The 12,776-nt window shown below is 50.0% G+C and overlaps 5 protein-coding genes across 5 annotated transcripts; 2 read left to right on the forward strand and 3 right to left on the reverse strand.

Moving 5' to 3' along the window:
- Positions 1–359: 359 nt before the first annotated feature.
- On the forward strand, positions 360–1,491 carry IUM83_14725 (uncharacterized protein; the record flags this gene model as incomplete). The annotated part of the gene is made up of 2 exons (XM_067939493.1): positions 360–1,094; positions 1,159–1,491. 2 exons carry the CDS (start codon positions 360–362, stop codon positions 1,489–1,491), a joined length of 1,068 nt encoding a protein of 355 aa, XP_067786069.1.
- A 4,218-nt stretch (positions 1,492–5,709) lies between these two features.
- Positions 5,710–6,738, forward strand: IUM83_14726 (Sulfatase protein; the record flags this gene model as incomplete). The annotated part of the gene is made up of 1 exon (XM_067939494.1): positions 5,710–6,738. One exon carries the CDS (start codon positions 5,710–5,712, stop codon positions 6,736–6,738), a length of 1,029 nt encoding a protein of 342 aa, XP_067786066.1.
- A 70-nt stretch (positions 6,739–6,808) lies between these two features.
- IUM83_14727 (Sulfatase protein) lies at positions 6,809–7,965 on the reverse strand (the record flags this gene model as incomplete). Its single annotated transcript, XM_067939495.1, has 4 exons — positions 6,809–7,259; positions 7,325–7,357; positions 7,536–7,648; positions 7,714–7,965. 4 exons carry the CDS (start codon positions 7,963–7,965, stop codon positions 6,809–6,811), a joined length of 849 nt encoding a protein of 282 aa, XP_067786067.1.
- A 569-nt stretch (positions 7,966–8,534) lies between these two features.
- IUM83_14728 (uncharacterized protein) lies at positions 8,535–9,738 on the reverse strand (the record flags this gene model as incomplete). The annotated part of the gene is made up of 2 exons (XM_067939496.1): positions 8,535–9,389; positions 9,478–9,738. The coding sequence occupies 2 exons, from the start codon at positions 9,736–9,738 to the stop codon at positions 8,535–8,537; spliced, it is 1,116 nt and encodes a 371-aa protein (XP_067786061.1).
- Positions 9,739–11,175: 1,437 nt separating this feature from the next.
- Positions 11,176–12,578, reverse strand: IUM83_14729 (uncharacterized protein; the record flags this gene model as incomplete). The annotated part of the gene is made up of 2 exons (XM_067939497.1): positions 11,176–11,973; positions 12,039–12,578. 2 exons carry the CDS (start codon positions 12,576–12,578, stop codon positions 11,176–11,178), a joined length of 1,338 nt encoding a protein of 445 aa, XP_067786062.1.
- Between the last annotated feature and the right edge of the window lie 198 nt (positions 12,579–12,776).

Raw genomic sequence — 12,776 nt, forward strand, 5'->3', positions numbered from 1 at the left:
GTTTCTCCGGTCGGTCGCGTCGACGTGAGGTGGGGTGGGGTGTTGTCTCCGAAGGACGCGCAGGACAGACGAGGGACGTGCATTTCTCATGGAGCGAGTGACTACCGATTATTATGTGGCAGCAGCTGTGAAAGCGCTCCGTGCTCACCATGGCGAAGTGGTTGTTTGTGTGATTCTCTCGCGTAGCTAGAACGCTAGCAGCGCTGCGAGCGCTTGCGTGCTAACAGAACAATAAGATGAATCAAAGACGTCCATGCACTCAAAACCTCGTTTTGCTGTTCGTGTAACGTAACATTCACGTTAGATTGTCAAAACCCTAGTGTTATTTTTCGCATAAATTTATTCTTGCTCTGGACATCATGGGCGTCGAGCTCCCCGCCGACTTGACGCGCGACTACGACATGCTGCAACTGCTGGAGGAGGACGACGACAGCTCCTCGGTCGTCCCAACGGCCCCCACGCCCAGCACCAAGCGCAAAATGCTCGCGAACAGCCCCACTGACGACGACAGAAACTCTCTTTCTTCGTTGTTTTCTTCTTCACCGGTCGAGTCTCTGAACCTGGGAGAATTTTTATTAGAAGACGAACTATTTCTGCGAGGTATGATGGAGAATGATGACGCAATCGATGTGAGCATCCTGCCGGACCTGGACATGATGCTGCCCTTGAGCCCCGCCGCCAGCTCGTGGCTCGATGCTCTGGAAGGCTCGCCGTGTAGAACGGATGGAGAAGCGGAGAGCCCTTTGTTGACACAAGGTTGTCACGGAGAGAAGGTGGTGTCCCCTTTGAAACTATCTCACTGTGATTCGTCATCATCGGGTTATACTGAAGAAGAAGTTGATAGTGAGGTGGAGCTGCTGAAGAGGGAGGAGAAGTACCTGGCTGCTCAGAAGGAGTTTCTCGAGTTTAAGGGCAAGAATCGACCTCGACGGAAAAGTATCAGGATGAGACGAGGACGGGATGTTGCTGAGCAGATGCAGCAGTTGCTGAAGAGTCAGGAGGAGAACCAACTTCTGAACGGGTTTGTGACCCAGCAGAAGATGTACGCGGACAATTTCAAGGCCATGCTGGCGTTTGCGCCGGTGAATGATGTGGTGCGTTTCTCTCCTAGCTTTTGTTTTCGTAGTTTCGCTGTTTAACTTTGGTCGTGGTGAGCAGAGGATGTCGTTAATGACACCGTTGGAGTCGTATATTCGTCTTGGGAGGGACTTGAACGAGCGGAGAAAGACTATTCTCGCGCTGCGGAAAGAGAAGCTGGATATGACGCACAAGTTTATCGAGCAGAAGACGCTCGGAATGGACTGCAACGAGCCTCACGAGTTCTCGGATATGTTTGACAAGTTTGGCAAACATTACTGCGTGAACTTTGTAGTTTCGCGATATGATGGGGTGAGCATTTATCAGGTTGCACGTGGGATCTACAATCAGCTTACTGAAAAGGACGAAACTTTGAATGAGGCGATCGGGATAACTGCGCAACGGGAGGTATGAGAGCAACCGCTGCATATTACTCTCAGTTCTTGCTTTGGATACTAAATCTCTTTTGTTCCTGTGTTTCACTTAGTCAATTGGCACACTGAAGTGTAACTTTATGCATCAGCGAATCATCGCGAGACCGAAGCAGACAGAAAGGCCAGTCAAGATGCCAGATATGGAGTCAAATGGCGTCTTTTATTGCCGATTCGGAGACAAATCAGCGGTGCTAGCTACGGACTACGTTGACCACGATGAGTTGAATCCTTATGACGAGTTGAATCGCATTCGAAAGGATATATCGAGTGGTGTGGTACTCACTGCACATGATGACACCGACGGAAAAAAATATGTTGTGGTAAAACGATACACGATGGCCAAGCTGCACATGTACCCACACAGGGTCTCCCAAACGCAACAAGATCGCTTTTTCCTGAACATGTTCCATTCGCACGACAATATGAAGAGGCTTGTCGTAGATCGCGTACTCCAGCACAGCGATTCGGGATGCTCGTGCACGGGCAATAGGACAAGCTGCTGCTGCGCAAGCGACGAAGCCAGCATACCATGTGGGGGCCATGGCCACGTACAAGTGTCTGTATAAATCAGGCATTACAAAAAGAAAACTTTGGCTACGCTTGATTCTGTACATTCGCTGAGCAAAATCTTCATTTTCAATAAAAAATATAGTAGTAGCCAGTCGGAAATCAGTAGGGCAAAACGCAAAAGGGTGAAGACAAATGAACAAGAAAACAAGTTGTGCATTTGGATTTTACACTACTTGACTACTGAAGACGATCTGTTGAGTATCTACCTCAGCATCCACATGCACAGTGTGTGTGGCGCGAATGGATGAAATTACTTGCTGTTATGGAGCCATTTAAATTGGAAGGTGAAGTCAGAACCTGGCAATGTGATGATAGAATATAGAAACCACATAGAAACAGTTCAGAAGGAAGAGTTCCGATGACAAATTTAAGAGTGTGGACTTACCGTAGTGCTCGAGCTCATACTGCAGCAGGAAAATACTCTCGACAAAGAGCTGGGCTTGTACCATTTGAACCTGCGTCTCCAGTACGAATGCAAGTTAGTACAGAGGAGAGAACGCAAACTTGTGAGAAGAAAAGTGTGCAGCAATAATAATGTCACGATTTTGAGGGCAACAAACACGAGGATGTACTTAGCTAGTTACCACAAGAACAAACGCTGCTTGGTCTACAATCTCAGTATTCCCCATTAGGCTTCTACACGTGGACGACTTCTCTTAAAATCTCGATAACTGTGCTTGCATTCATGCGCACCTCGCGACATTCCAGCAGTGGGTGCCCCAGGTCTGATGCGGCAAATAACACCGAAAGGAATATCGACCCTGTGCCCGACATGCACACGAGGTGAATCATGCGCTAAAAAAACTACAGTTAAGGCAACAGTGCCAGGGAACAAAGTCATCCATCTCACGAAGTGAGCTCACCATGAACCGTTTTGCAGCAAGTCTCCAAACCGGCATCACAAAAATGACAAGGCTTCGATATGTCTCCGGTGCAAAGCCGTAGAGAACTTTGTACTGTAGAGCGGAATATGTTGACTAACGTCATGAAAGCTTGAAAGTAGCGAAAGAGCCGCAGTAGATTTGGACGACAAGGCGACGAACTCGAAAAATGCGCTCAGCCAAACAGAATGAGCACCATGGTTGGGATACAAAGTGCTACTTCTACAATGAACCACCAACGTACCACGTCACTGGGATCGATCCAAGCATAAAACCTGCCACGTAGGCACCAATCGCGCCCAAACTCACTGTCAATTGCTTCACTAAAGTAGCATTAAGCGCTGGGACGAGCACGGCCAGCTGAATATTACCAGCAAGGGACATAGTGAAGCTTGCCAAACCCAGATGAATCCATATATCCAATTAGCAGTAGTAGGACGGTGACTGTAGGGTCAAGCTATCGAGGAATATGGCGATTAGAAGTGGGGGAAGAGGTGTGAGAATACAAACCAACATTACTCGGGTTGACGATGCCGTCTTGCAACCGTGGTCGAAGCTCTCGAGACACTCCACCGAGTACGATCCCTGTCGGCCTACTTGAATCTCGTTCCATCTCTCTTCGAGGCGCGCCCACCACCGTACTTCTGGATGGACTGATACCGAGTCTGTGTCTGTGTCTGTCGGCTGTCATTGTTACTTTCTGTCCCACCATGGTTGAGGAGCACAATACCCCGAGTGAACGAGTGCAAAGCTCACATCGAGGTGAATTCTCGAGTCCTCGTTGTACGGGTGTACTTCGTCTTGATCCGCACTTTCCGTCCCGATGATCGCGAATGGAGGCTCACCAACAAGCTAGTTGTGCACGTAATATCTGGCGTTCATCACTTTTCTCGACACCGTGATGATGGCGCTTGGGTTCATGGAGATCAGGTGAATGCTGCACGTAGAGTTACTACGTTATGCCAGAACGGTCTCATAGCGACGAATAAGTCGAATCTTCAACATTAGTAGTGTTGATCAGAAACGAATGAGCAGGCAGATGATTTTTCTCAGTTAAACTTCGACCACCTGAGTACGGGACCTTTGCCAGCGTGCCGGCGATGAAGTGCCAGAGGGCATTGTACGTCTCGGCTGCGCGCTCACGGTAGAACGCCGCTCGCTCATCGGCGGCGACGGGCAACACGCTGTTGTAGCCGATGATGCCGAGGATGATGATGCTGAGTGATAACTTCTCAACTTCATTCTTACAATGACTGCGCCGCAAGTGTGGCACGAACACTCTGCATCATCACATCGGGCCACTTAGTAACACGGTCGTAGAGATCGAGCAGGTCATACTCTGGCATCCAGAACTCGGGACGGTGGACCTTGATAAAAATGGCGCGGCGGACCACAACATCCATGACGTCGCTGTCCTGCCGAGAAGAATATGCGCTACCTCCGGAACGAGCTTCGGTGCTCGCGCAACGTTGTTCAGTGAGCACAACAGCGACGGTGACATCACGTCGGACGCGGGTGAGAGCGTCGTACGGGTGCAAGTCATCTTCGTCCACGCTGTCGGCCACAACTATCGAGCACGGCGATCCTGCAAATTCATTGTGGTGGCCAAAGAGCTGAGCGAATGAGACCGCATTGGTTTCGGTGGTCACACCGCTCTCGTAGCTTGACACCAGTCGATGATTGGAAGCGTATGTACCGTCATCAAGGTTATCGTAGTCCTCTCGAATGGTGATATCGCCCAGCATCTCCGACACACTGATCTCCATGTTGAACATGAAGAAAGTGAGGGCATCGTACACTTGCTTCAGCGACTGCACTCCACGGAAGTGAATCACGTCGAAGCGGTGACACGTGAAATTTCCATCCGTGTCTTCGAATCGGTCCTCAGAAAAGTGATCCTTCGACATATCCAAGCACCGGCACCGCTCCATCAAGTAACTGTAGCACTGCGTGAACTTGGTTCTTTTCATGGCAATGAGTGTTTCCCGGCGCTCGCTTCGGCTCTTGGTCAGATGAATGTGCGTGGACATTGGATTCTCGTGTTGGCTCTCGAGATGATAGGAGATCATCGAGTGAGCGGAGGCAACGGCAAGGTGCTGACTATGCACCGCCATTCTTAGTGCTTGATTATTCAAAGTTGCTCGAGCAATCTTGATGTCGTCGTCACCGTTAGCCTCTTCGAGAGCCGCCAGCTTCCTGCGCAATCTCTGTATCTTGTCCTCCAGCGCACACGCCTCTTCTTTACGAACGAGGTACGTGTGTTTCCGCTTTTTGGTGCGTGAGGTCCCCGACTTCTTGTCATCAGAACTTGAATTCGCCTCCAAATGTGCCATCAAGTCCAAGTGCTGGCGTTAAATGTCACTCTTGCTGCTCGACTGGGGAAACGAAGAATGAAACGAAGGGCTCTCGGACATGAGCTAGCATCAACACGTGGAATTATTGTCCGATTACTCTAGCGTCTTCAAAAACAAAACAGCAGCAATCTCGATGGTGGCAACACGGTGAGTAAGCATAGCCTACTAGGAAGTAAGATACGTTAGCCCGGAGAGATAACGTCTTGGGCACTGTGTCCTCCCAAACTGCGTGAAAGTAGCAACTTTTCTTTACGTTCTCCGCACCTCATAATATGGATCGATATTATCGATACATCGTGTGGGAGCTTCCCAGTTCAGCGTAAATTTATCGAGAAATCAGGGGGTGGGACAGGCCATGTTGATGCCGGCAGGGGCAGTCTCGATTGGATCAGGATGGAGAGCTCACCTCGTCCTAAGAAGAGGAAAGCTACCTACCTGGTTCGTCGAGAAGAAGCGCAGGCATTGAAGCAGCAGGTCCAAGTCTTACGAGAGGAACTCGCAGCTCTTCGCCAAGCACAGACCTCTGCCGACACCAAACCGACCGCGACACAGATCCGCGATCTGCTCCATAGCCAGCAGCTCGCCATTGCTTCCACGCACGCGATGACCTTCGACCACCTCTCGAATCAACCCGAGAACCCAATCAAGACGTACATCCATCTGCCCAGGAATTGGGGTGCACGGAGAGAAACCCTATTAGCTCTGAAGAGCGACATGTTCAGGAAGTCCCACAGCTACTTGACGGCGCGCAGCCACAAGCTTGATATCTCGAGAGACCACTTCACCGTGGACGAATTCGAAGACTCGGACGGGAATCTCATCTGCAACCGTTTCGACGTCACTCGGATCCGCGGGGCGAAGTCACTCAAGCAAGTGTACGACGCGCTGGTGTTCTTCATGTTCAACATGGAGATCAGCATCTCGGAAAATCTGGGCGACATCACAGTCCGGGAAGACTACGATATTCTTGACGACGACGCGTACATCTCGAACCACCGGTTGGTGTCGAACCACGACAGCGTGGCATCGGAGGCGAACTCAGTCTCGTTCGCCCAGTATTTTGAGGGAGAGAATGAGTTTGAAAGCTCTCCGTGTGCTATCGTGGCGTCTGACAACATTGACGTAGACGACTTGCACCCGTACAATGCCCTCGAATTCATCCGTCGAGATGTTACTGCGGCCATTCTTCTGACTGAGAAGGGGGTTATGAAGCATCGCACTAGCACTGAGGACTCGGCCGCAGGGAGCGAGATCGAAGAGGAAGTTGAGGTGGTGATGAGACGTGCATCCTTCATGAAGATCTACCGACCAAGTCTCGACATACCAGAGGAGACTTTGCTTCATATGAACGAGCGAATTTTACAATGGCCTAAGGTGATGATGCAAACTATTCGAGAGATGATCAATGCGCATTCGAGATAAGGGGAATGGATGAAGAATAATGTTTGTAGTAAAACGTGGAAACTCCGACAATCCGACAAATTCAATTATATCAAGTTTCAACAAACTCGCGTAACGACTTCAGCATCAACTTGATCCAGCTCTCCGTCCCATCTGCGATCGTGCTGAGGGCATGCGAAGGAACCGTAATTTCTGGATAGCACACCTTCATGAAGGTTGCACTCTGGATAACCACCGTCACTTCATCCTCTCCACCTTCGTCTTCAGGGCACATTTTAGCATCTTGGACACTTCCGCCTGCGACTGCCACCAGATTATTGCGTTCTGCAGCACTCGGCTTCTTCTGACGCACCTCAGTCATCAGCAATGTTGCGCTCACGTCCAGACGAACCCGCGACTTTTGGTCGTAAGGGTGAAGCTCGTCTACATCGACGTTGTCCGTCACCATAACCGCACATGGCTGCCCCCCTAGGAGTCCGTGATTCTCATAATACTTGTCGTACAGCACCTTGTTTGACTCGGTGACAACCCCACAGGGGCGACTGGAGATCAAACGAAAGCTCCCAATCGACTCGTCGTCGTCGATAGTGTCATAATCCTCCCTGACAGTGACATGGCCGAAAGCCTCGGTTGTACTGATCTCCACGTTCATCAGAAAGAATTTGGCCGCATTGTACATGTCCCTCAGAGACTTGACTCCAACTACATGGTTCACTTCAAACCGATCGCAGCAGAAATTCCCGTCCGGATCGTCGTAGCGGTGCTCCGAGCTGTGTCTCCTTGACAGATTTAGGTGCTGCGACCGAGCCATTACGTACTGGGTTGCACGATTTAGATTCTCGTTCTTCAGGTCCATCAGAATTTGTCTCCGCTTCTCCCAGCTCCTGGGTAGGTGAATGTACGTGTACAGAGGATTCCTCGGCTGGCTCTCCTAGTAAATATCAATTAAAAAATTAAATTAAACATTAGGATTATATTAATATTTTTTCTACTTACCTGAAAGCTCATGAGTTCCGACTGCGCGCCAGCAACCACCAATTTATGGTCCTGAAGCAACTCTTGCAGCAAAATTTTAGTCCGTAGGGACTGCCCCAGCAGCTGCAAGTGGTCGCTTGGGGTCATGGCCGTCAGCTCCGCCTGAGCCTTGAGCTGCAGCATCTCCTCCTGCAGCGCCTGGAGCTCCTTCCTCAGCGCCTCCGCCTCCTCGCGCCGCACTTGGTTCGTCGCCTTGCGCTTCTTCGCGGGCATCTCGACAGATGGCGCAAAATTCTGAATGGATGAAAGAGTCAATCCGATTTTTTTGGGCAATGAAATATTGTATTCCACCTATCAAATTAGACCAAAAAATATTATTTTATACTTCGAAGTATGTACCATAATATGTATGGGGTACTACATTGCTGTCGTAGAACTCGACGAGGAAAGCAGTCGTTCCGCTAGATTCGAGGATGATGACGATGATCAGATTGACAAAAGCTACCTCAGATGCCGCCTCGTGATAGCCAAGGGACGACATCTGGAGGACTCCTTGATAATCTCCATCGTGCACCTTATCATTGTATAGTCGCCGTTCGCTACATCTACCATACGAAGAGGGATGGATTATAAAGAATAACGGAGAATAAGACATAGGCGTGCGTATTCAATGCTCCTGTCCACCATCGTAAAATATACGATGCTAACAAACAAAAACCGAGAGCACACTGCTATCGTGCTCTCTTTATCAGCGCTTCGTCAGTTTGAATCCGTACGCAACAAAACAATATGCCTCAGACATCATAAATTAGTGTTGATCCATCCGCACACATCCACGGTAACTATGCGTTGACGGCGCCTCGAATTGACTGCACCTCGACCTCTCCCCAGCTCGCTATACCTTCTTTCAGGGAGCGCATTGCATTTCTGGAAATATCAAATTCAGGCTTGTGCATCTTCATGAAGGCTGCTCGCTGCATCACCACCACGAGCTCATCCTCGCTGTCGTCGACAGCCTCTGCATCACCCCCATTCGTGCCTCCATCGCCAGTACCACTGAGATCGCCACCCTGCTCACTTTCCGTCGACATCGACCGCTTCTGCTTCTTCCGCCTCATTTCGGTCAGCACCGTCGTCGCACTAATATCTCGCCGCACCCTCTCCTGAGGGTTGTACGGGTACAGGTCGTCCACGTCGACGCTGTCCGTGACCACCACAGCGCAGGGCCTGCCGCCCATCTGCTCCGACTCGTCGAAGTACTCGGTCAGCACCACCTTGTTCACCTCTGACGTGATTCCGTGGCTATCGGTCGACAGCAACCGGTAGTTCCAGATCGACGTGCCGTCGTCCACCGTGTCGTAGTCTTCGCGGACAGTAGTGTGTCCGAGCGCCTCGGAGATGGTGATCTCCATGTTGAGCATGAAGTACTTGATGGCGTCGAACACCTGCCGGATGGACTGCACGCCCGTGAAGTGGAAGAACTCGAACCGTTCGCAGCAGAAGTTGCCCTGTGCATCTTCGTATCGGTGGTCCATGAGCTGGGGCTTCATCAGGTCCAGGTGCTGGCTTCGAGCCACAACGTACTGGCAGCCGCGCGTTATCATGTCGCTCTTGAGTCCCAGCAGCACTTGGCGCCGCTCCCACCACTCTCGAGGCAGGTGGATGTGTCTGCACAGCGGACTCCCGGTCTGCCTCTCCTAGAAGCACCACAGAATAAAAAACCCACGTCAGATTGAAAAACCCACATGCATATTACCGTAAAGTAAATTCTCATAAATAAATTACCTGCATCCCCGCCAGCATGGACCGAGCACCAGCCACTGCCAGTTGCTGCCCGTGTATGATATCTCGGAGGGAACTGTTGGCGCCCACGACGTCCAGGATCTGTGCGCGGGCGCTGCGTGGACGCGCCTGGAGCCGCGTCAACTGCTTCTGGAGCGTCTGCAGCTGCGTCCTAAGCTTCTTCACCTCGTCCTGCCGCACCAGATACGAAGGTCTGCGGCGCTTGGTGCCGCCACCGCCTCGGCGTTCCTGCCTCTCCGTCATGTTATTTACTGCATTTTTTTTGTGGCAAAAATGGGATTTTTGACCCAATCACCCACCCATAAATTCGGCTAGTACGCTTGAAAGTGCGATTCGAAAGAAACTGGCTCGGGGCGGGAGACGTGCAACAGGCGGACACAAGAAGACAGTCATAAATCCTTGGAGATCCTCGAAAAATTGTTTAGCATACTTCCGCCGATATACAAATTTGCGCGTAGTGAGTTAAGTTTCTAGGTAGTGCATTTGGTCACGGCTCTTGTGACCTTCGAACTTTGACTGTGGGCCGCAGGCGAACAGGGGCGCTCACGTTCGCCGCCGAGCGGCATCATGATCTGTAGAAGCCTTGCTGATCGGGAGGCGAGAGGAGAGGCACCAACGGATATACACAATCGCCTGTGAATTATCGGGCATCGAAATACAAATAATTATTAATAGTATTGAATTGCAAAATTTCGAATTCCTCAATAATGGGGAAAACGCTATTGAAATACTGCAATATCAAATTTACTGTTGTAGCCAAATTCATCTCGAGTGAGCTTCGCTCTGCTACTTGACGTGCAAACAAGGATCGTTTGTCAGCATTAGTCGACTGAATCACATCTGACGACACCGATTCAGAGATTGCGCTTTGATTGACCTTCATGCTAGTACGTTACCACTTTCGAGATGCGAGATCGCAGTTACCACAAGAGCGATCTTTAGAGAGCGCATCCGTATTGGAGAGTAAACGCATAGAATGAGAACTAAAGTTCGACAAGAAACCAATTTCCGTTTGGGAACAGAGAGTTTTTACAGCACGGGCGATATACGGATAACATGAGCCCCCAAGTTTGAACATTTTCGCGTCAAACAGGGTGCATGGTACAGTACGCCAATACACACCGCGAATTTCAGTCCATCTGCATTAACGTTAGTAAAGTGTACCCTCCACTTTGACGACTTTAATGCACCGTTCGGGAAATGGCAACTGTACGAGCCGCAAGTCCCGCTACCAGTCAGATCTCAACGCGGCCGTTCAAGTCTAACTTTTACTGACTGTAAGCAAAAATATCAACTTGGGATGTTGTACATGTTCTTAATTAGGCTTAGCCTCCAGAAAAACTTCAGGACCTATAGTTATAACATAAAATAAATAAAAGATAATCTCTGAAACACCGATACTGGGCATGTTAGTATTAACTCTCTAAATACCGCCGCTACTCTTTCTGTGTGGGAAATATTGATGCTGATAATTATGCCGGTCCATGGCACATTTCTTGTACGCTAGCACGTTTTTCACAGCGATATACATGTAGTGTGGGACTACGAAGCAAGACTTGCATTGAAAATTATACATTAACACCAGGCTGTAACTTGAATGGTATCAAGTCGGGATTTCCAAAAGCTGCTGCAGACCGTACCTGATCCACCGTGTATATTACCAGAAAAAAACGCATCGATTTAATCATGAGAAGTGAGGCTTTCTACCATCGTGCGGTGCATCGTTTCACCCCATCGATCCATATTGTCTCGCATTTCTTCCCAGCTGCTGGTCGACACCGAGAAGGAAGGTCGGTGTAACTGCGAGAATACCCACCGAGTAAGCACGACAACGTTCTCTTCTCGTTCGGTCTCCAGCTGATCTCCGAACGTGCCACCAATAGCAGCAACCTTGCGTGTGTACGAAGTCAGCTCTAAAATGGCGTTAATATCGCGCCGAACACGCTCTTCAGGCCTGTACGGATGCCTCTCATCTTCGTCCACAAAGTCTGCAACAATAAGCCCTCTCCCTCTCGCGCGGCCAGGCTCGTCGTCAGGCTCGTAGAAGTGCGAAAAGAGCACGGTGTTGGACTCCATAAGCAATCCGTTAACAGTTGTGGAAACCAGCCGGTTCTGAGTTACGCCCTTATCACCGCTGTCATCATCCTCACGAATCGTAATATGGCCCAGTTTCTCCGAAATACTGATCTCAATGTTGCAAAAATACTGGACCAGCATGTCGAACACCTGTCTGACACTCCCCACACCGTGAAACTGGATCGTTGTAAAACGTGTCGAGCAAAAGCCTCCATTCGAGAGTTCGTATCGACGATCCTCACACATAGGCTTGCACGGATCCACATTAGGTCGTCGCTGACGCAAAAAATAATCTGCATCATCCAACTTCATCGGTTTCAACGCCAGCAAGGTATCTCGTCTTGACAGTTCATCTCTCCCCAAATGAATAAATCGCTGCAGTGGACTCCCCGCTTCAATAGTCTACACCATCGTACACAAAGAAATCAGCATCCACATCAAATAGCGTGGAGAAGCGAACTACTTACGCAGAGTGCATATTCCGACATAATTCCCTGGATATTGGCGAACTCAAGTTGTTGCCTCTGCACGGCATCCCGCAGCACTTTGCTGGCAATGATCCTGTCTTTGTCATTTTGCCCCGGTGTGCCAAAAGACGCCAGGGCCTGCTTCTTGAGCTGCTCCATCCGAGCGTGAAGTCCCTCCAACTCCTTCTGCAGTCGTTCCTTCTCCTCCTTCCGCAAAGTGTGGGTGGCTTTGCGGTATTTCCTCTTGGTCGTTCTCTTCTCTCTCTCTTGGGTCTCGGACTCTGCTGTACCGCTGTCGTTCTCGGATTCGATGGGATTTTCACGTTTCCGACTTCTAATGATTGCTCTATTTTGGGTGGTTGAGCGCGTGGGTTTTGGGTTTTTCAGCGCCAGAAGGGTGTGAGGGGACCGGTCCTCCAGATTGCTTGATGGAGGCGAAGCGGACGTCGGAGACACGACGCGGGATACGCGTGGGCCTAGCAGTAGTGACCTGTAGTAGCTGTCGTCCCGGATCTCCTCGCGAGAGGAGTCGAACACCATTAGGACACTTCAGCAGCACGACGCGAATAGCGAAATGAGACAACCCAAAGCGTGTAATACTGGGTTTTATTTGGCTAGGACATTAAAAGAAGGGGAAATTCCAAATTACGTCCGTAATTTTGAACTAATTCCAGAATACGTCCGTCGTACGTAATTAACGGGAGAGCGCACTAATAAGTAGCGTTAAATTACTGTCCG

Source organism: Phytophthora cinnamomi (assembly GCF_018691715.1).
Source record: "Phytophthora cinnamomi strain GKB4 chromosome Unknown Contig71, whole genome shotgun sequence".
Taxonomy (NCBI): Eukaryota; Oomycota; class Peronosporomycetes; order Peronosporales; family Peronosporaceae; genus Phytophthora; species Phytophthora cinnamomi.